The 22,035-nt window shown below is 30.9% G+C and overlaps 2 protein-coding genes and 1 long non-coding RNA gene across 4 annotated transcripts; 2 read left to right on the forward strand and 1 right to left on the reverse strand.

Annotated features, from left to right (window-relative positions):
• Positions 1 to 2,573: 2,573 nt before the first annotated feature.
• Positions 2,574 to 22,031, reverse strand: LOC135131402 (uncharacterized). 2 transcript variants are annotated; one of them, XR_010280914.1, is made up of 2 exons: positions 21,945 to 22,031; positions 2,574 to 2,790 (listed from the first exon to the last, which is right to left on the reverse strand). It is a non-coding gene; the product is annotated as an uncharacterized LOC135131402 (long non-coding RNA). The 2 variants fall into 2 exon arrangements; XR_010280913.1 differs by lacking the exon at positions 21,945 to 22,031 and adding an exon at positions 18,105 to 18,693.
• Positions 4,047 to 5,189, forward strand: LOC135131401 (angiopoietin-related protein 1-like). Its single transcript, XM_064059147.1, has 4 exons — positions 4,047 to 4,155; positions 4,227 to 4,626; positions 4,680 to 4,913; positions 4,970 to 5,189. Exons 1-4 carry the CDS (start codon positions 4,090 to 4,092, stop codon positions 5,125 to 5,127), a joined length of 858 nt encoding a protein of 285 aa, XP_063915217.1. The 5' UTR covers positions 4,047 to 4,089; the 3' UTR covers positions 5,128 to 5,189.
• Positions 9,456 to 10,606, forward strand: LOC135131400 (angiopoietin-related protein 1-like). Its single transcript, XM_064059146.1, has 4 exons — positions 9,456 to 9,566; positions 9,643 to 10,042; positions 10,096 to 10,329; positions 10,386 to 10,606. Exons 1-4 carry the CDS (start codon positions 9,501 to 9,503, stop codon positions 10,541 to 10,543), a joined length of 858 nt encoding a protein of 285 aa, XP_063915216.1. The 5' UTR covers positions 9,456 to 9,500; the 3' UTR covers positions 10,544 to 10,606.
• Positions 22,032 to 22,035: the final 4 nt, after the last annotated feature.

Raw genomic sequence — 22,035 nt, forward strand, 5'->3', positions numbered from 1 at the left:
AAACGTCGGAAAGTCGAAGCGTCGAAAAATTGAAACATCGAAACATAACAAGATCCAAAAATTGAGAAATCATACAGTCGAAAAATTGAAAACCGAAAAATCGAAATAGCGTAAAACCGGAAAATTAAAAACTGAAAAATTCATAAATTTAAAATTAACAAAAATCGAAAAGTCGAGAAGTCGAAAAATGGATAAATCGAAATAGCATAAAATGGAAAAATTAAAAACTGAAAAATTCGTAAATTTAAAATTAACAAAAATCCATAAAATCGAAAAAACTAAAAATCGGAAAATCGGAACATCGAAGCATCCAAAAATTGAAACATGGAGAAATCGAAACATCAAAAGATGGAAAAATTGAAAAGTCGAGAAGTCGAAAAATGGAGAAATCGAAATAGCGTAGAATGGAAAAATGAAAAAATCGGAAAATTGAACAATGAAAAACCCAAAACATCGAAATCTCGATAATTCCAGAAATCGAAAAATCAACAATTTAAAAATCGAAAAATTGAAAAACCAAAAATTTATAACCGAGAATTCGAGAAATGCATAGAAATATCAAAAAACTGAAAAATCTAAAATTTAAAATTTCGAAAAGTTGAAAAACTGAAAAATCGTACTACCTAAAATTTAAAAAATGGAAAAACCGAAAAATCAAAATGAAAAATCGAAAAATTGAACGATCGTAATGCTGAAAAATCCAAAAATTGAAATATCGAAAAATTGATAAATAGAAAAACGGAAAAATCCTAGTAAAATTGAAGTATGGAAAAATTGAAAAATTGAAAAATCTAAAAACTGAAAATCAAAGTCCTAAAAAATTGAAGAATTGAAAAATTGAAAAATCAAGAAATCGAGACGTCGAGCAATCGAGAAATTGGAAAATCGAAAAATCGAAAATTGAAAAAATCGGGAACTCGAAATTCTAGAAACGTCAAAAATCGATAAAATCGAAAAATCAAAAAATTGAAAAATCTAGGAATCGAAAAACCTAAAAATCGGAAAATCGAAACATCGAAGCATCCAAAAATTGAAACATGGAGAAATCGAAACATCAAAAGATGGAAATTTCGAAAAGTCGAGAAATCGAAAAATAGAGAAATCGAAATAGCATAGAATGGAAAAATTGAAAAATCGGGAAATTGAACTAAAAACTCAAAATATCGAAATCTCGATAAATCCAGAAATCGAAAAATCAAAAATCTAAAAACGAAAAAAAGCAAAAATTTATAACCGAGAAGTCGAGAGACACATAGAAACATCAAAAAACTGAAAAATCCCAAATTTAAAATTTCGAAAAGTTGAAAAACTGAAAAATCGAGATCCCTAAAATTTAAAAAATGGAAAAACCGAAAAATCGATAAATCTAAAAACTGAAAATTAAAATCCTAAAATAAAAAAATTTAAGAATTGAAAAACTGAAAAATTAAGAAATCGAGACGTCGAAGAATCGAGAAATGGGAAAATCGAAAAATCGAAGAGTCAAAAAATCGAGAATTCGAAAATCTAGAAACGCCAAAATCGGAAAATCGCAAAAATTTTAAATTAAAAAAATTGGTAAAATTGAAAAATCAAAAAAACGAAAAATCGAAAAACCTAAAAATCGGAAAATCTAACATTTTAAAAACTAAAAACTGAAAAAAACCTAAAATTTATAACCGAGAAGGCGAAACATCAGAAAACTGAAAAATCTAAAATTTAAAAATACATACGAACAATCGAAAAGCTGAAAAATCGAAATACCTAAAATTTAAAATATGGAAAAACTCGAAAAATCAATGAAAAATAGAAAAATTTAAGAATCGAAATTTTGCAAAATTGAAATATCAAAAAACTGATGAATCCAAATATCGAAAAACTGAAAAATCCTAGAAAAATTGAAGAATCGAAAAATTGAAAGATCGAAAAATCGAAAAACTGAAAATTCAAAAGCAAAAACGACGTCGAGCAATCGAAACATCGAAAAGTCGAGAAATCCAGAAATGGGAAAATCGAATAATCAAAACGTCAAAAAATTGGGAAATCAAAAATTCGAAAAATCGATTAACTGAAAACTCGAAAATCTAGAATCGCTAAAAATTGAAAAAATAAATAATCGTAAAACGGAAATATCGGAAAACTAAGAACAAAAAAAAAAAAAAAATGAAGAAATCGAGAATTATTTAAGAAAATCGAGAATTTGAAGAAACGACACTTTAAGTGCCTAAAAATGAAGTACATAATCGAAGAATATAAAATGGAGAAATTGAAAAATTGGAAAATCTAAAAATTGAAGAATCCTAAAACTGAAATATCAAAAAGCCGAACATAAAAATTCAACATGGATTCATAAACCACAAATTCATGTCAATGTTACTTTTTAACGTTAATTCGACAAAATTGTATCAATTCCTAAAATGGAGTGAACGGTTGAATTTTGATTAACGATTTACCACACTTCCGATAACCTTAAAATGTTTCCAAGATTTCAGAGCATTCTATTTTGCAATGTCAAAGTTTAGTTGTGAAATTTTGTTATACAATTTTGATTTTTTTCCAAAAAATTTGGATGTTTAGGGTAAAATCTCAATCAATGAATCAATCAAAATACATTTATTCAAGCTACAGTTACAATGGGGGCGCTTAGGGCCTTTTCAGCGGTGGACTTAATTATAATATAATATAATAAATTTTTGTTTAAATAAATATACATTGCATTCTATTATGGCTACTTGGTGTCTTCGGGTCTTCATCTTGGTCCTTGTCCTTAGTTGGTGGTTGTTGGTCCTGGTCCTGGAGGGTTGGAGAAGGCTGAAAGAGAAATTGGTGGAGTGTTCGTCGTCGGGTAGTAAAAACTCAACACGAATTCGTAAACCATGAATGGAAGAGTTATGTTATTTTATAAAATTTAAATAACATTTACTGAATTTTTTAACCACAACAATTGCTCCAGTAATTTCGGATATTATAAATCGACACAAACGGCGGACAGACAGACAGACAGACGGAAACTGTCTGGATCAGGAAAATCAGAAAAAATTAATACGGCACCACTGAATCACTGCGAATCGTTGTTTTAAATAAACATAACTCGTCCTAAATATTTTAGAGATTTTTGCGAGATTTATCATACACAACCAGAAATCAACATTTCATCCAAGTAGTGATTTAAGTTTTCAAATAAATAACACTTGTGTATAAACAAAGAAAAGCAAACACATTTAAGTCATTGTAAAGGAAATAAAAAACGAAACCATTTAAAACTACACCCGACTTACAGGATCTCCATTAATTCACAACTTTCGTTTTTAATTCCCTCCCCTTTACGCCGTAATAGCCCTCTATCACATTCAGTACCCGCCGTAATTTCAATTTCACGAACTCGCCAGCAGTATACAAAGCAATTTCTTTTAAAATCCCCCAAACAATTAATCATTCTAAATCGGAACAGCGGAATCCCATCCGGACTACGGCCTGTCAGTCAACCTGTACTTCCATCGAGGTTCGAACTGAACAGTTGGAACCAATTAATCCCGGCTGTTTTGTACGTCGAAACACGTGCCAAGTTTCAATTTCGATTGGATCCTACGTAAACTATCATACGATCAAAAAATTCTAACAACACTATCCGACCGATTCGCGTGTTGATTGGCAGGGATCAGAGTCTGGAAGTTGCTGCGGCTATTTACAGCGAGTGTTGGAGTTTTCACTAGATAGAACATTCCGTCCGTAAGATAAACGAAAAATGAAGCTTTTATATTGTGTATATTTGCCGAGATGAGATTAGTCAGGTCTGCATTTATTCGGTTCCCAGACGGTCAGGTTGTAGGTTACAGTCGTGATTATGCCTGGATTCCAAAAATGCCCTGAGACTGTTGTCAATGTAAAAAAAAAATAAGAACGAATTTTTTATCCAGCAACACTGAATCACACTCTTTCCATTTTAGTAAATCTTCTGTCTGTCGAAATGTTTGTTATCAACGTCAATATTTTGCTAATTAGCGTTTTAATTATTATCGTTGATAATTATTGTTTTATGTTTATTTGGTGCATCTAATTATAAACGTCCAGATTAAGTGTCGATGTCACAGTTGGTGTTAATCATTCGCAATGTGGTGTTTAATTATTGCAGCATTTGCCCTTTCAACCACGTTTCTAGTGCATCCAAGCACTGCAGTGAGTATCCACATCAATAAACATTTCAAAGTTTAAGTGATTTAATAATAATTTATTCACCTGTTCTGCAGTTCAGTGTTGTATCTACAACTAGTAAACCCGATGGTTCTAACGAGTTAGACCAACTTGCTTCAAAAATCGAACAAATTGAACATAACATTCAAACTTTACAAAAAGTCTCGGGAAACCAAAATCATGCAAGTGTCAAATCGCGTCTCCCGAAAAACTGTAAAGAAATTCAAACCAATGGTAATACCATTTCTGGTGTCTACACCGTCCAGCCAGAGTTTGCCCCAAAACCATTTCTGGTTCTCTGCAACATGGACAGCCACGGTGGTGGATGGACCTACTTCATGAACAGATTTAACGGCAACCAAGACTTTTTCCGACGCTGGAATGACTATAAGACTGGATTTGGCAACCTCAACGACGAGTTTTGGTTAGGGTTGGACTATTTACATTTTCTGACAGGTCGGTACTTGTAAGCTTTTCGACTGAGGGTGCTGATTTTGGAAAATTGATAGGTTACGAAGTTAATGAGTTGTTGATAGAGTTGGAGGACTGGGATTCGAAGAAAGTTTATGCTCGTTATGACGCTTTCAGCGTTGGTAGCGAAGGCGAGGGTTATTTAATGAGAATACTGGGAAAGTACAGTGGTACTGCTGGAGACTCCTTTAGCGGCCACGGCGGTATGAAATTTACCACGACAGACAAGGATAATGATCAGTGGAGAGATGGAAATTGTGCCGTTTATAGAAGTAGTTGAAGCTTCACTAAAATTAATTAATTTCATTGTATGTGGTACTGCTTTTAGGTGCTGGTTGGTGGTACAATAATTGTGTTGGAAGTCACTTAACTGGTAAATACATCAAGGAGAAAAGTACTGCAGATTCGTATACTGTGATGTTTTGGAATACATTCCGTGGACCCTATAATCTTAAAGTGGCCAAGATGATGGTAAAACCCAAATAACAACACGTAACATAACCTAATGTTATTTCCTCAAATAAAAAAAAAACTTTTGTTAGGAAAAACGTTTTTTATTCTCCCCTAGTTTACAAAAACCAATACCTTTATGGCACTCACATGATAAAATCTACATACACTGGAGTGTTTTACTGTTTTGAAATTAGAGAATCAGTTTCTATATTGTTGATAAAATATCTGTTTCGGGTTTTGCCATCATCTGTCTTATCTTGAGGTTACGAAGTTCAAGGATAATTAATTTTTACTTTTTTTTAGTATTGTAATTGAGTCCATCGGACGAATTGCCACTTTTATGTTTTCTCGACGTTTCATGACCCCTTCAGTACGAAAAAAGTAGTGTCCCGTTTGCGTCTGTCTGTCTATCTGTTAGAAATGTAATGTAGATGGTTAAATGCAAGCCACAATTTGGCTAATCATCCCCACCAACAATTTGATGACGTCATTGCAATAAACCGTATTTTAAAATGAGTTGAATGTTATACAAAAATATATTCCTATACTTGTAGTATATGAATCCGCTTTCAGTTTTTTCGCTTAACGTGCAAATTTTCGCAAAAACAATTGCACAGTATAATAACGTTATATTACTACCACGACATATATGACGAGCTCAGTGGCTCAGTGACTCAGCAGCTTACTCGGCGACCCATCGACATTGTGTCGTGGGTTCGATGCCGAACTTGACACTTTCTTTTTTTTTCTTGCACTGGAAATGCGCTGTGACAACTTTTCTTTTGTGCTGTGATTAGTATTATCTTTGTACGCTCCGCCCCTCGGTCTAACAACGAATGAAAAATTCATCACAATTGAGATCGGGGCGGGTGGGTGGGGCTTAATCTTCGTGTTTTTTTTTAATATGTAGAATTTTCTTTCAACAATAGGATATTGTCGGTTTCTTGTTGGGAAAAGGAGACTTCGTATATTAAGAAAAAATGGATAAAATATAAGCCCCACCCATCCACCCCTTGTCAATTTTGAGGAATACTTTATCCATCGTGAATCGATGAAGTGAAAAACCAAAAATTAAAAAAAAGTGTTAAAATCGAAAAATCGAGAAAATTGAAAAATGGAAATAACGAAGCACTGAAAAACCGAATAATCTGAAATTAAAAAAAAAGAAAAATTAAAACATCGAAAAATTGAAAAATCAAATATTCGAAAACCGAGAAAATAAAATCGAAAATCCACAATTTCAGCAATCGAAAAATTGAAACATGGGGACACTGAAGATTCGGAACACTGAATATGTACCTACCAGAAATTGAAAAATTCATAAATTAAAAATGAGGAAAAAATCGAGAAATCGAAAATCCAAAATTGAAGAAATCCAAGGAATGGAAACAGGAAAATTGAAAAATAGAAATATCGAAGAACTAAAAAACCGAAAAATCTAAAATCAAAAAAACTGAAAAATTAAAATATGGAAAAATTGAAAAATTCAAAAATCTAAAATCTAAAAATCAAAAAGTCAAAAACAGAGAAATCAAAATCGTAAAATGGGGACATTGAAGAATCGAAAAACTGAAAAATCTAGAAACTGAAAAATTCCAAAACTAAAATGGCGAAAAATTGGAAAATTGAAAAATCGAAACATCGAAAAACCGAGAAATCGAAGAATTGGAACATCGAAAGACTCATCGACGTTAATTAAAAATTGAAAAATTTATAATTGTTTAAAGAGATCAATAAACTGAAAAACCATAAATTTAAAAAACTGAAAAATTAAAACATCGAAAAATGGAAAAATTGAAAAATTGAGAAAAATCGAAAAATTAAAAAATCGAGATCACAAGAAATCGAAAAATTTTAAATTTAAAAACTGAAAAATTAAAATATCTATCGAAAAATTGAAAAATCAAAAACTTGAAAAATCAAGATATCGAAAATCCGAAATTTAAGAAATCGAATGATTGAAAAATACGCATTGGAAATACATAGGAAAAACAGAAAAATCAAAATTTAAAAATCGAAAAAATGAAAAACAGAAATTTCGAAGAACTGAAAACCCGAAAAATCGAGAAATCGAAAAATCTAAAATTGAAAAATTGAAAAATTAAAAATCGCAAATTTGAAAAATTCAAAAATCGAAAAATTGAAGAACCGCAAAACTGAAAAATCTAGAAATTAAAAAATTCCAAAACTAAAATGCCGAAAAATTAGAAAATCGAAAAATTAAAAAATCGAAACATTGAAAAACCGAGAAATCGAAAAATCGGAACACAAATAATTCAAAAACTGAAGTTAAACATTGAAAAAATTATAATTATTGAAACCAAAAATTCAAAAACCGAGAAATTGAACAATCAAAAACCTGAAATATCGAAAAATTTTAAAATGGTAGGAAAATGGAAGAATCGAACAGTCGAAAGTTTAACAAATCGAAAAATAGAAAAACTTAAGAATCGAAATATTGAAAAATCGAAACATCAAAAGATCGAGAAATTGAAAAACCAAGAAACCGAACAATCAAAACATCGAAATCTCGATAAATCAAAAAACTTAAAATTCCCAAAGTCGAAAACCGAGAAATCAAAATTGAAAGTCCACAATTTAAGGAATCGAAAAACTGAAAAATCTAGAAGTTAAAAAATTCCAAAACCAAAATGGCGAAAAATTGAAAAAATCTAAACATCAAAAGATCGAGAAATCGAAGTTAAAAATAGAAAAATTATATAAAAAAAATCGATAAACCGAAAAACCAAAAATTTAAAAAATTGAAAAATTGCAAAATCCAACACTTGAAAAATCGAAAAACTGAAAAATCGAGAAATCGAAAGTACAAAATTTAAGAAATCCGAGGATTGAAAAAAGGAAAATTGATAAATAAAAATAAAGGGTAGAATTGTTTAGAGAAATATTGATGTTACAAATAAACTCCGCCCTTCGGTCTGATTAGGCATGAAAAACTCGGGGTGGGTGGGTGGGGCTTAATCTTCGTGTTTTTCTTTAATATATAGAATTTTCTTTCAACAGGATAGTTAAACATATTGCCAGTTTCTTGTTGGGAAAAGGAGACTTCGTATGTTAAGAAAAAATGGACAAAATATATACCCCGCCCACCCACCCTTTCTCAATTGTGAAGAATGCTTTATTCATCTTGAGCTGAAGGGCGAAGTTTAGTTGCAAAATCCTCATTTCTCTACAAGAAATTGCCATATGAAATATGTTTTTAAAAGAATAGAATTTTCTAGAGAAAATAGGGCTTAATTTTTTTTTTTCCTTTATATACATAGTTTTCTTTCAACAATTTTTTGCCTCAAAGAACAGGAACAGAAGAAAAATTGATAAATTTCAAATTAAAAACTGACGGAACCAAAAATTGAAAAAAGTTAAATTGAAAAACAAGAAATGATAAAATCGAAACATTGAAACGAAAAACTGCAAATGGAAAAATTAAAAATTTAAACCTCAAAACTCGAAAAAATGAAGGAACAACAAAAATGAAAAATTGAAGAAAAAAATTCAAATCAAATAAGCTGCGGGAACGTTATTTACGCCACTGGTTTTTATTTTATAAAGATTATTATCAGAAAACAAAAATCGCAAAAAAAGATATTTTTTCAGAGAAGTGGGATTTATTTGGCTACACTTCAGGTAGTACTTGTGGTTTACCAATGGATGCATAGTTTTTAGAATTACACAGGAACATTAAAAAAAAGAATGAGTGACGCAATTTATTCTATCGATTATGTTAACAACCACTTAATCCATTTTCCCGAAAATTTGGCAATACAGTACTGCTGTTATCAGTACTACACTGCTTCTGTGCAAACTGATATACAGTCGTTGCAAAAATGTTGATAACGTTATCACCAAATTTTGTATTGGAAAAGCTCACTTGAAACAAACGCTTAGCACATTTTTTGACGCTTACTTTAATATTACATACATATCTTTATTGTGACTTATAAGGGTTATCATAAAAAAATTAAATTTGCTAAATCAAATGATTTTCGAAAAAGTGGACTTGTACTAAAGCGTGAGAGAAATTCTATCAAAATAACTTTGGACCAATTTTTTATTAATATTGTTATTATTATTGTAATACGTTGGTACAACTTGGTGAAATACTCTTAATCATATTGAAGACTTTCCAAATCAGTTTTAGCAGTCATATTGCATACAACTTTTGATATCAATGTATTTTTTTATTCTTTTTCTAAGTTATCAACTTTTTTATTTATTCTCATTTTCCACATCAATCTCTGTCGATATATGTTTATTATCAGCGCCAATATTTTTCTCCTCAACGTTTTAGAATTCCCTCATCGTTGATAATTTTTAATTGTTTATTATATGAATCTAATTATAATGCTCAAGATTAATGTTGATGCCACAGTTGCGGTAAATCCGTTGCGATGTGGTGTTCAATAATCGCAGTATTTGCCTTTTCAGCCACGATTCTAGTGCATCCAAGCACTGCAGTGAGTATCTACATCAATAAACATTTCAAAGTTAACAGTGATTTATTAATAGTTAATTTATTCGCCTGATTTGCAGTTCACTGTTGTATCTACAACTAGTAAATCGGATGGTTCTAACGAGTTAGACCAACTTGCTTCAAAAATCGAACAAATTGAACATAACATTCAAACTATACAAAAAGTTTCGGAAAACCAAAATCATGCAAGTGTCAAATCGCGTTTCCCGAAAAACTGTAAAGAAATTCAAACCAATGGTAATACCATTTCTGGCGTCTACACCGTCCAGCCAGAGTTTGCCCCAAAACCATTTCTGGTTCTCTGCAACATGGACAGCCACGGCGGTGGATGGACCTACTTCATGAACAGATTTAACGGCAACCAAGACTTTTTCCGACGCTGGAATGACTACAAGACTGGGTTTGGCAACCTCAACGACGAGTTTTGGTTAGGGTTAGACTATTTACATTTTCTGACAGGTCGGTACTTCTAAGCTTTTCGACTGAGGGTGTTGATTTTGGAAAATTGGTAGGTTACGAAGTTAATGAGCTGTTGATAGAGTTGGAGGACTGGGATTCGAAGAAAGTTTATGCTCGTTATGACGCTTTCAGCGTTGGTAATGAAGGCGAGGGTTATATAATGAGAATATTGGGAAACTATAGTGGTACTGCTGGAGAATCGTTGAGTTACCATGGCGGGATGAAATTTACCACGACTGACAGGGATAATGATCTGTGGAGAGATGGAAATTGTGCCGTTTATAGAAGTAGTTGAAGCTGCAGTAAAATTAATTGCTTTCATTGTATGTGGTACTGCTTTTAGGTGCTGGTTGGTGGTACAATAATTGTGTTGGAAGTCACTTAACTGGGAAATACATCAAGGAGAAAAGTAGTGCAGATGCGTATACTGTGATGTTTTGGAATACACTTCGTGGAGCCTATAATATTAAAGTGGCCAAGATGATGGTAAAACCCAAATAACAACACGTAAGATAACCTAATGTTATTTCCTCAAATAAAAAAAAAAACTTTTGTTAGGAAAAACGTTTTTTATTCTCCCCTAGTTTACAAAAACCAATACCTTTATGGCACTCACATGATAAAATCTACATACACTGGAGTGTTTTACTGTTTTGAAATTAGAGAATCAGTTTCTATATTGTTGATAAAATATCTGTTTCGGGTTTTGCCACCATCTGTCTTATCTTGAGGTTACGAAGTTCAAGGGTAATTAATTTTTACTTTTTTTTAGTATTGTAATTGAGTCCATCGGACGAATTGCCACTTTTATGTTTTCTCGACGTTTCATGACCCCTTCAGTACGAAAAAAGTAGTGTCCCGTTTGCGTCTGTCTGTCTATCTGTTAGAAATGTAATGTAGATGGTTAAATGCAAGCCACAATTTGGCTAATCATCCCCACCAACAATTTGATGACGTCATTGCAATGAACCGTATTTTAAAATGAGTTGAATGTTATACAAAAATATATTCCTATACTTGTAGTATATGAATCCGCTTTCAGTTTTTTCGCTTAACGTGCAAATTTTCGCAAAAACAATTGCACGGTATAATAACGTTATACATATTACTACCACGAGATATATGAGCTCGTCACTCAGTGGCTCAGTGACTCAGCAGCTTACTCGGCGAACCGGCGACATGCCGAACTTAACACTTTTCTTTTTTTTCTTACATTGGTAATGCGCTGAGACAACTTTTCTTTTGTGCTGTGACTAGTATTATCCATGTACGCTCCGCCCCTCTGTCTAACAAAGAATGAAAAATTCATCCCAACTTCGTATTTTTGTTTTTTAATATATAGAATTTTCTTTCAACAACAGGATAGTTAAACATATTGTCGGTTTCTTGTTGGAAAAAGGAGACTTCGTATATTAAGAAAAAATGGATAAAATATAAGCCCCGCCCACCCACCCCTTCTCAATTTTGAGAAATACTTTATCCATCGTGAATCGATGAAGTGAAAAACCAAAAATTAAAAAAAAATGGCAAAATCGAAAAATCGAGAAAAATCCAAAATTTAAGAAATCCAAGGATTGATGACAAGAAAATTAAAACATGGAAATAACGAAGAACTGAAAAACCGAATAATTTAAAATTAAAAAAATAATAAAACATCGAAAAATTGAAAAATTCAAAAATCAAATATTCGAAAAGTCGAAAACCGAGAAATCAAAATCGAAAATCCACAATTTAAGGAATCGAAAAATTGAAACATGGGGATACTAAGATTCGGAACACTGAACATGTACTAGAAATTGAAAAATTCAAAAATTAAAAATAAGGAAAAATCGAGAAATCGAAAATCCAAAATTTAAGAAATCCAAGGAATGAAAACATGAAAACTGAAAAATAGAAATATCGAAGAACTAAAAAACCGAAAAAATGTAAAATCATAAAAACTGAAAAATTAAAATATGGGAAAATTGAAAAATTCAAAAATCTAAAATCTAAAAATCAAAAAGTTAAAAACAAAGAAATCAAAATCGAAAAATGGGGACATTGAAGAATCGAAAAACTGAAAACTCTAGAAACTAAAACATTCCAAAACTAAAATGGCGAAAAATTGGAAAATTTAAAAATCGAAACATCGAAAAACCGAGAAATCCAAGAATTTAAAAAACTGAAAAATTAAAACATCGAAAAATGGAAAAATTCAAAAATTGAGAAAAATCCAAAAATTAAAAAATCGAGATCACCAGAAACATCAAAAAATCGTAAAATCGAAAAACCTAAAATTTAAAAAACTGAAAAATTAAAACATCGAAAATGGAAAAATTCTAAAATTGAGAAAAATCTAAAAACTAAAAAAATCGAGATCATAAGAAATCGAAACATCAAAAAATCGTAAAATCGAAAAACCTAAAATTTAAAAAACTGAAAAATTAAAATATGTATCGAAAAAATGAAAAATCTAAAAAAATTGAAAAATCGAAAAGTCGAAAAACCAAGATATCGAAAATCCAAAATTTAAGAAATCGAATGATTGAAAAATACGCATAGGAAATACATAGGAAAAACAGAAAAATCAAAATTTAAAAATCGAAAAAATGCAAAACAAATTTCGAAGAACTGACAACCCGAAAAATCGAGAAATCGAAAAATCTAAAATTGAAAAATTGAAAAATTAAAATATCGCAAAATTGAAAAATTCAAAAATCGAAAAATTGAAGAACGGTAAAACTGAAAAATCTAGAAATTAAAAAAATTCCAAAACTATAATGGCGAAAAATTAGAAAATCGAAAAATTAAAAAATCGAAACATTTTGAAAAGCCGAGGAATCGAAAAATCGGAACACAAATAATTCAAAAACTGAAACAGTGACAAATCGAAATATCAGAAGATCGAGAAATCGAAGTTAAAAATTGAAAAATTTATAATTACTGAAACCAAAAATTCAAAAACCGAAAATTTAAAAATGGTAGAAAAATGGAAGAATCGGACAGTCGAAAGTTTAAAAAATCGAAAAATAGAAAAACTTAAGAATCGAAATATGTATTGAAAAATCGAAACATCAAAAGATCGAGAAATTGAAAACTAAGAAACTGAACAACCAAAACATCGAAATCTCGATAAATCGAAAAATTGAAAATTCCCAAAGTCGGAAACCGAGAAATCAAAACCGAAAATCCACAATTTAAGCAATTGAAAAATTAAAAAATGGGAACACTGAAGAATCGAAAAACTAAAAAATATAGAAATTGAAAAATTCCAAAACTAAAATGTCGAAAAATTTGAAAACTGTAAAATTGAAACATCGAAAAATCGGAACATCAAAAAATTCAAAAACTGAATCAATGACAAATCGAAACATCAAAAGATCGAGAAATCTAAATTAAAAATTGAAAAACTATTAAAAAAATCGATAAACCGAAAAACGAAAAATTTGAAAATCTGAAAAATTAAAATATCGAGAAAAGAAAAATTCAAAAATTTTAAAAAAGGAGTAATCGGAAATCCAAAAATTAAGAAATGCAAGAAAACAGGAAAATTGAAAAATAGAAAATCGAGTAACTGAAAAACCGAAAAATCTAAAATTGAAAAACTGAAAAATTAAAATACCGAAAATTGAAAAATTCAAAAATCTAAAATTTAAAACAGATCAAAGATTACAAATCAAATCGAAACATCAAAAGATCAAGAAATCGAAGTTAAAAATAGAAAAATTTATGATTATTAAAAAAATCGATAAACCGAAAAACCAAAAATTTAAAAAACTGAAAAATCGAAAAATTCAAAACTTGAAAAATCGAAAAATTGAAAAATCGAGAAATCGAAAGTACAAAATTTAAGAAATCCGAGGATTGAAAAAAGGAAAATTGATAAATAAAAATACTCATCACAACTGAGATCGGAGCGAGTGGGTGGGGCTTAATCTTCGTGTTTTTTTTTAATATATAGAATTTTCTTTCAACAACAGGATAGTTAAACATATTGTCAATTTCTTGTTGGGAAAAGAAGACTTCGTATGTTAAGAAAAAATGGACAAAATATAAACCCCGCCCACCCACCCATTCTCAATTGTGAAGAATACTTTATTCATCGTGAATCGATAAAGTGAAAAACCAAAAATTAAAAAAAAGTGGCAAAATCTAAAAATGGAGAAAAATCCAGAATTTAAGAAATCCAAGGATTGATGACATGAAAATTGAAAAATGGAAATAACGAAGAACTGAAAAATTCAAAAATCAAAAATTCGAAAAGTCGAAAACCGAGAAATCAAAATCGAAAATCCACAATTTAAGGAATGGAACAATTGAAACATGGGGACACTGAAGATTCGGAACACTAAATATGTACTAGAAATTGAAAAATTCAAAATAAGGAAAAATCGAGAAATCGAAAATCCAAAATTTAAGAAATCCAAGGAATGAAAACAGGAAAATTGAAAAATAGAAATATCGAAAAACTAAAAAACCGAAAAATCTAAAATCAAAAAAACTGAAAAATTAAAATATCGAAAAATTCAAAAATTCAAAAATTGAAAATCCAAAAATCAAAAAGTTGAAAACAGAAATCAAAATAGAAAATCTACAATTTAAGGAATCGAAAAATTGGGACATTGAAGAATCGAAAAACTGAAAAATCTAGAAATTGAAAAATTCCAAAACTAAAATGGCGAAAAATTGGAAAATTGAAAAATCGAAACATCGAAAAACTCATCGACGTTAAAAATTGAAAAATTTATAATCATTTCAAAAGATCAATAATCCGAAAAACCATAAATTTAAAAAACTGAAAAATTAAAACATCGAAAAATGGAAAAATTCAAAAATTGAGAAAAACCGAAAAATTAAAAAATCGAAATCACAAGAAATCGAAACATCAAAAAATCGTAAAATCGAAAAACCTAAAATTAGTGTATCGAAAAATTGAACAATAAAAAAAATTGAAAAATCGAAAAGTCGAAAAACCAAGATTCGAAAATCCAAAATTTAAGAAATCGAATGATTGAAAAATACGCATTGGAAATACATAGGAAAAACAGAAAAATCAAAATTTAAAAATCGAAAAAATGAAAAACAGAAATTTCGAAGAACTTAAAACCCGAAAAATCGAGAAATCGAAAAATCTATAATTAAAAAATTGAAAAATTAAAATATCGCAAAATTGAAAAATTGAAAAATTCAAAAATTGAAGAACCGCAAAACTGAAAAATCTAGAAATTAAAAAATTCCAAAACTAAAATGGCGAAAAATTAGAAAATCGAAAAATTAAAAAATCGAAACAGTGACAAATCGAAACATCAAAAGATTGAGAAATTGAAGTTAAAAATTGAAAAATTTATAATTATTGAAACCAAAAATTCAAAAACCGAGAAACTGAACAATCAAAAACCTGAAATATCGAAAAATTTAAAAATGGTAGAAAAATGGAAGAATCGAAATATTGAAAAATCGAAACATCAAAAGATCGAGAAATTGAAAAACCAAGAAACTGAACAATCAAAACATCGAAATCTCGATAAATCGAAAAACTGAAAATTCCCACAGTCGAAAACCGAGAAATCAAAACCGAAAATCCACAGTTTAAGCAATTGAAAAATTAAAAAATGGAAACACTGAAGAATCGAAAAACTAAAAAATATAGAAATTGAAAAATTCCAGAACTAAAATGGCGAAAAATTTGAAAACTGAAATATTGAAAAATCGAAACATCAAAAGATCGAGCAATCGAAATTAAAAATTGAAAAACTATAAAAAAAATCGATAAACCGAAAAACGAAAAATTTAAAAATCTGAAAAATTAAAATATCGAAAAAACAAGAATTCAAAAATGTAAAAAAAGGAAAAATCGAGAAATCGGAAATCCAAAAATTAAGATCCAAGAAGACAGGAAAATTGAAAAATAGAAAATCGAATAACTGAAAAACCGAAAAATCTAAAATTAAAAAACTGAAAAATTAAAATACCGAAAAATTGAAAAATTCAAAAATCTAAAATTTAAAAAAGATTAAAGATTAAAGGTCAAATCGAAACATCAAAAGATCGAGAAATCGAAGTTAAAAATAGAAAAATTTATGATTATTAAAAAAAATCGATAAACCGACAAACCAAAAATTTAAAAAACTGAAAATTTGAAAAATCTAACACTTGAAAAATCCAAAAATTGAAAAATCGAGAAATAGAAAGTACAAATTTTAAGAAATCCGAGGATTGAAATTGATAAATAAAAAAAAAGGTTAGAATTTTTTAGAGAAATATTGATGTTACAAAGAACCTCCGCGCTTCGGTCTGATTAGGCATGAAAAACTCATCACAATTGAGATCGGAGCCGGTGGGTGGGGCTTAATCTTCGTGTTTTTTTTTAATATATAGAATTTTCTTTCAACAACAGGATAGGTAAACATATTGTCAGTTTCTTGTTGGGAAAAGGAGACTTCGTATGTTAAGAAAAAATGGACAAAATATGTAACCCGCCCACCCACCCTTTTTCAATTGTAATGAATGCTTTATTCATCGTGAGCTGAAGGGCGAGGTTTAGTTGCAAAATCCTCATTTCTCAACAAGAAATTGCCATATGAAATATGTTTATAACTGGATAGAATTTTCTAGAGAAAATGGGACTTAATTGTATTTTTTTCCTTTATATACATAGTTTTCTTTCAACAATTTTTTGTCTCAAAGAACAGGAGATATTATAATAAAAAACATAAAGTCAATCTATTATTCAATAATTTTGGACTGTACTCTCAGTGTAAGGCACGTAAAATAACTTGTACTTTCTCATTTTTAATTAAAATAATAATCTAATTTGATTTCCTCAAATAAAAAAACTTTTTACATAATAGGAAAAACGTTACTTTATTGTCCCTCGTAGTTCACAAAAACCAATCCCTTTCAGGCACATCTTTAGTAAAATTCATAAAAACTTTAGTGTTTTTCTATTTTAAAATTGTTGCTAAAATATCTGTTTATCATTTCTGGGTTTTGCCACCATCTATCATATCTTGAGGTTACTACGGGTGATTAATTTTTTCCATTTTTTAAAACTCCAGTCATCAACTGATAAAATTGTAGTTTTTTATCGTCAAGGAATGGTTTATTGTGTGTGCGATGACTGAGTTGAGGTGCGCATTTCTTACAATGAAACTTAATATGTGTTACCCCAATTTCGTGGTCGCAACGCTCCTTCCTTCTCCCGAAAGCGCGTAATATCAAATAAATCAGCAGCAGTGCACGCACAGCATCATTCATAAACGCTATTTTCGTCCAGATTTAAATAAGAAAATAAACCGAGCACAGCCTCACCAAAACCTCTTCGATTTCCAAAATTAACCGGCGCGAATTCCATCGGTATCGCCAAATTAAAATCTCATTTCCTCGGCCGTTTCGCGCCTCGGAAAACGCACTTTCCACCGCTTTTCTCTCTTTCTCACAAAATCGCGAGATCCGGTCAAAGTACAACCGATTAATAAATATTCACGACAAACAACTTTCCGTAAACAAGCATTTTCACGAAGGATAAACGCATCTCCTCCAGAGCCGGACTGGCTAAATTTATCACCGTTAATCGCCTTTAATAAAAAAAACAAATCCGAAGCGGCTTTTTTTAATAGGACTCCGCAGATATTTCCGTCCAATCCTTTACGTCAATCGTCCAAAATTAAAACGGAAACTTTATTATTAGCCGCCGTTTTTATTTGTATGTTTTCTACCTCGAAATAATTGCGGATGATTGTGATGCAAACGTGATGTATGTGATTCAAAAGCCTTGGTTACAACCTTGATGCTGTTGCAGTAGGAAGATTCAATGTTAAATCTAATTCGCACTGTTCACCTCCTGGTTTCCGTTCCAAAAGCCATGTCAACGTGCCATTTAAAAAAAGCCACCGTCATTTCATGGCGTAAATTCCCGCTGCATTTGCCGCGGAAATGCAACGCACTTAACGACCAATAAAACCGTGCCAATTCGCGTAATGTGAATGAACATGGGAGTTTAAATTAAAATCCTGGACGAAAATCGCGCACTTAGTACCGCTGCAGGGCCGGGCTTGCCGGAAAATTGATACATCGTACTTACAGCATTTTCGTATTCTGCATGGTGCGAATTCGCCAATCTTTCATCCTCGGTCGCAACTTCCGCTCCTCTGCTATTTATAACCTTGGCCCGTCGTTGCCCTGCCATTTTTTAATGAACGGATTTCGACAGCGCCAACACGCATTTTAATTGCACTGGCCGATGGCCATTTCGGTTTTAATAAATTCCTGCCCTCATCACTCACACCTGTCCGTGGCAGTTAAATCCGCCGCCCCCGTGCGTACATACATAATGCACGGCGTTAAAAGACTTATGCCGATCTCGTTTCGTTAAGAGCGCACGAAATCGAGCAATCTGCACCGGGATCCATCTTGGACTTGTGTGTTGATATTAAAGATTCTTGATAAATTTCTGGTTTATTTTAGCATGGATTAAAATAGAACGCCGCCCTTGCTTAAGAGCTGCTCGGAGAAGCTCAACCAGCGTAAAATGTGGCTGAAAATTTTCTGAAATCGACCGGTTCGACGTGCCGATGTGTTTACGCGACAGGAACGTGCCAAAACCAAGTTAAATTGGATCGGAAATGAATTATTGAGAGGGCTGGTTTGCGTGCAATCGACGCGATTTTTTTTCGATTTGTGTAATTAGCGGGGTTCTGGAACAATGTTTGCTTCTTTTTTCATTTCAAAAGTTGTAAAATAGAAAACATTGAAAAATTTAAACTTGAAAACTCGAAAAATTACAAATTGAATAATTTTCTGCAACCGACTAATTAGTCTTCGCAAACCCCTCGGTCCTAAAATGTTTTTGAAAACTTGTTTGTCCAGCCCCGTAGCTACGGGGGGGCAAGAGGGGGCTGAGCCCCCCCTAGCAGTTGTGGTTGCCCCCCCTGGAAGACTTATACATTATAAATTTCAAATTAGTAATAAAATTTCAATATAATGCCGATTGCCGAAGCATATTAACTGGCCCCACCCGCCCCACCTTTATTTTCGTACAGGGTATATTATTTGGCAATATCACCTTACCGTTGATGTTGACCGTATAAAAAAATGAACATGTCACATTTTATTCCATAGCCTACTATGTAGGTACTTGAGAAAAGTCAAAAATATTATATGGATTTTCTAAAAATTGAGCTTTTATTGAAATGGACAAAAAATAGACAAAAAATTCTGAGATGTAGATCTCGATGAGCTTAATCAAAAAACATAAGGTCTTGATGGTCCCAGACCAAGATTTTTCAAAAATTCGGTTCCAAAGTCGACATTTCAAAATTTCTGAAAAATTACATTTCTTTTGGCGGCTCTGGAAAAATTGTTCGAATTTTCGAAAAAATAAAACCAAAAAAAAACATTTGGAGATCGAAATCAATAAAAAGATCCCTTCTGCTAGTTTTCGAAAATGCGTGGGAAAAGTCAATTTTTTTTTATAGATTTTCAAAAATTGAGCTTTTGTTGAAATTGGCTGAAAATCTACAAAAAATTCTGAGATGTAGATCTCGACGAGTTTAGTCAAAAAACATAAGGTCTTGCTGCTATTCGGTTTCCAAGTTGAATTTTTAAAATTTCTCAAAAATTATACTCCTATTTCTTTTGACGATTTTAGAAAAATTTTACAAATTTTCGATCAAATAAAATCAAAAACAACATCTGAAGATTGAAATAAATAAAAGAATGACTTTTGGTAATTTTTGGAAATGCTAAGAAAAGTCAAAATTTATTTAGTGTTCAAAAATTGAGCTTTTGTTAGAGTTGACAAAAAATTCTGAAATATAGATCTCGATGAGCTTAATCGAAAAACATGTTCATGCTCCCGGAGCAAAATTTACGAAATATTGGGTTCTACCTAAAATTTCTAAAAAATCTCAAAAGTGACTTAAAAAAAAGTTATTTCTTTATGCGATTGTGGAAAAATTCGACGAAATATCAAAAAAATAAAACCAAAAATAACATCTGTAGATCGAAATCAATAAAGAGATCCCTTTTGCTAATTTTCGAAGATGCTTGGGAAAAGTCAAAAAATGTATATGGATTTTCAAAAATTGAGCTTTTGTTGAAATTAACAAAAAATCAACAAAAAATTCCGAGATGTAGATCTCGATGAGCTTAATCCAAAAACATAAGGTCTTGATGGTCCCAGACCAAGATTTTCGAAAAATTCGGTTTCAAAGTCGACATTTCAAAATTTCTCAAAAATTACATTTCTTTTGGCGGCTTTGGAAAAATTGTACAAATTTTCGAGAAAATAAAACCAAAAACAACATTTGGAGATCGAAATCGATAAAGAGATCCCTTTTGCTAATTTTCGAAAACGGTTGGGAAAAGTCATAAACATTTTATAGATTTTCAAAAATTTAGCTTTTGTTGAAGTTGACTAAAAATCCACAAAAAAATCTGATATGTTGATCTCGACGAGCTCAATCAAAAAACACAAGGTCTAGATGGTCCCAGATCAAGATTTTCGAAACATTCGGTTTCAAAGTTCAAAAATTACATTTCGTTTGGCGATTGCTGAAAAATTTTACGACTTTTCAACCAAATAAAACCAAAAACAACATCTGGAGATCGAAATCAATAAAGGAATCCCTTTTGGTAATCTCGAACGTGCTTGAAAAAAAGTCAAAAATTTGACACAGGTTCTCAAAAATTGCCATATTTCTCCCGTCGATTCTGGAAAAAAAGTTAGAATTTTCAAAAAAATTGAATCCAAAACGATTTCTGGAAATCGAGATGAACAAAGGAATCTCTTTTGGTAATTTTCGAAAATGCTTGGAAAAAGCCAAAAATTTTATATGGGTTTTCAAATATTGAACTTTCGTAAAAGTTGACAAAAAATTCTGAAATATTGATTTCGACGAGCTTAAAAAAACATGACAGGTTCAAGGTTTCGGATCAAAATTTTCGAAATACTCGGTTTCGAGCTGGAATTTTCAAAATTTCTCAAAAATTACCATATTTCTTTTGGCGATTATGGAAAAATTGTACGAATTTTCGAAAAAACAACCAAAAACAACATCTGGAGATCGAAATCAATAAAGGAATCCCTTTTGGTAATTTCGAATGTGCTTGAAAAAAGTCAAAAATTTGATACAGGTTCTCAAAAATTGCCATTTTTCTTCCGTCGATTCTGGAAAAAATGTAAGAATTTTCAAAAAAATTGAATCCAAAACGATTTTTGGAAGAAATCGAGATGAACAAAGGAATTCTTTTGGTAATTTTCGAAAATGCTTGGGAAAAGTCAAAAATTTTATATGGGTTTCCAAAAATTGAGCTTTTGTTAAAGTTGACAAAAAATTCTGAAATACACATCTCGACGAGTTTAAAAAAACATGACGAGTTCATGGTTCCGTACCAAAATTTTCGAAATATTTGGTTTCGAAGTCGGATTTTTAAAATATGTACTAAACATGCAAAAAAATAAACTCAAACAAATTGGATGTAACCTATATGGTCACTACACAAATTTTTGGATGCAGTACAGCTGTTTGTGAATCTACATTCTCTGTTTTAACCAGCATTTTAACCAAGTACCGTACTAATTTTTTGGACTTCGACAGGTTTTTACGAAAATTTAGCGTAAAAAATCGACGTTTCCAATTATTTTAATGTTCTTTCAAATATAAAAACTCAGAAAAAATAAAGTAGTTATCTGAGTGTATTATTAAAATATAAATATTTACATGAAGCCCCCTCTGTCGACAAACTTGCCCCCCCTGAATAAGTTTTCTAGCTACGGGGCTGTGTTTGTCGTTATTTTTCCGCAGCTATCAATTCCAACCCAACATCCCTCTATCAGAATCAACACAACTTCTGCCACCCACACAAAAAGTTTAAAAACTGTTTGTACAAAAACAACAAATACACCAGTTTTCATCATTACCGAGTTTTGTTTTGTTGGACTTTTTTTTGCACAAATATTTGTCGACAAACTCGTCGAAAGTTTAACATAAACTGCAGACATAACTGGAAAT

This window comes from Zophobas morio, unplaced genomic scaffold (assembly GCF_036711695.1).
Source record: "Zophobas morio isolate AGI-343-1 ecotype UQ-CSIRO unplaced genomic scaffold, CSIRO_AGI_Zmor_V1 ptg000020l, whole genome shotgun sequence".
Classification (NCBI taxonomy): Eukaryota; Metazoa; Arthropoda; class Insecta; order Coleoptera; family Tenebrionidae; genus Zophobas; species Zophobas morio.

Coding starts and splice junctions, on each gene's coding strand:
- LOC135131400 (XM_064059146.1), top strand. CDS start 9,501: ATGTGGTGTTCAATAATCGCAGTATTTGCCTTTTCAGCCACGATTCTA. Junction 9,567..9,642: donor TAGTGCATCCAAGCACTGCA/GTGAGTATCTAC, acceptor CCTGATTTGCAG/TTCACTGTTGTATCTACAAC. Junction 10,043..10,095: donor CTATTTACATTTTCTGACAG/GTCGGTACTTCT, acceptor GAAAATTGGTAG/GTTACGAAGTTAATGAGCTG.
- LOC135131401 (XM_064059147.1), top strand. CDS start 4,090: ATGTGGTGTTTAATTATTGCAGCATTTGCCCTTTCAACCACGTTTCTA. Junction 4,627..4,679: donor CTATTTACATTTTCTGACAG/GTCGGTACTTGT, acceptor GAAAATTGATAG/GTTACGAAGTTAATGAGTTG. Junction 4,914..4,969: donor AAATTGTGCCGTTTATAGAA/GTAGTTGAAGCT, acceptor TACTGCTTTTAG/GTGCTGGTTGGTGGTACAAT.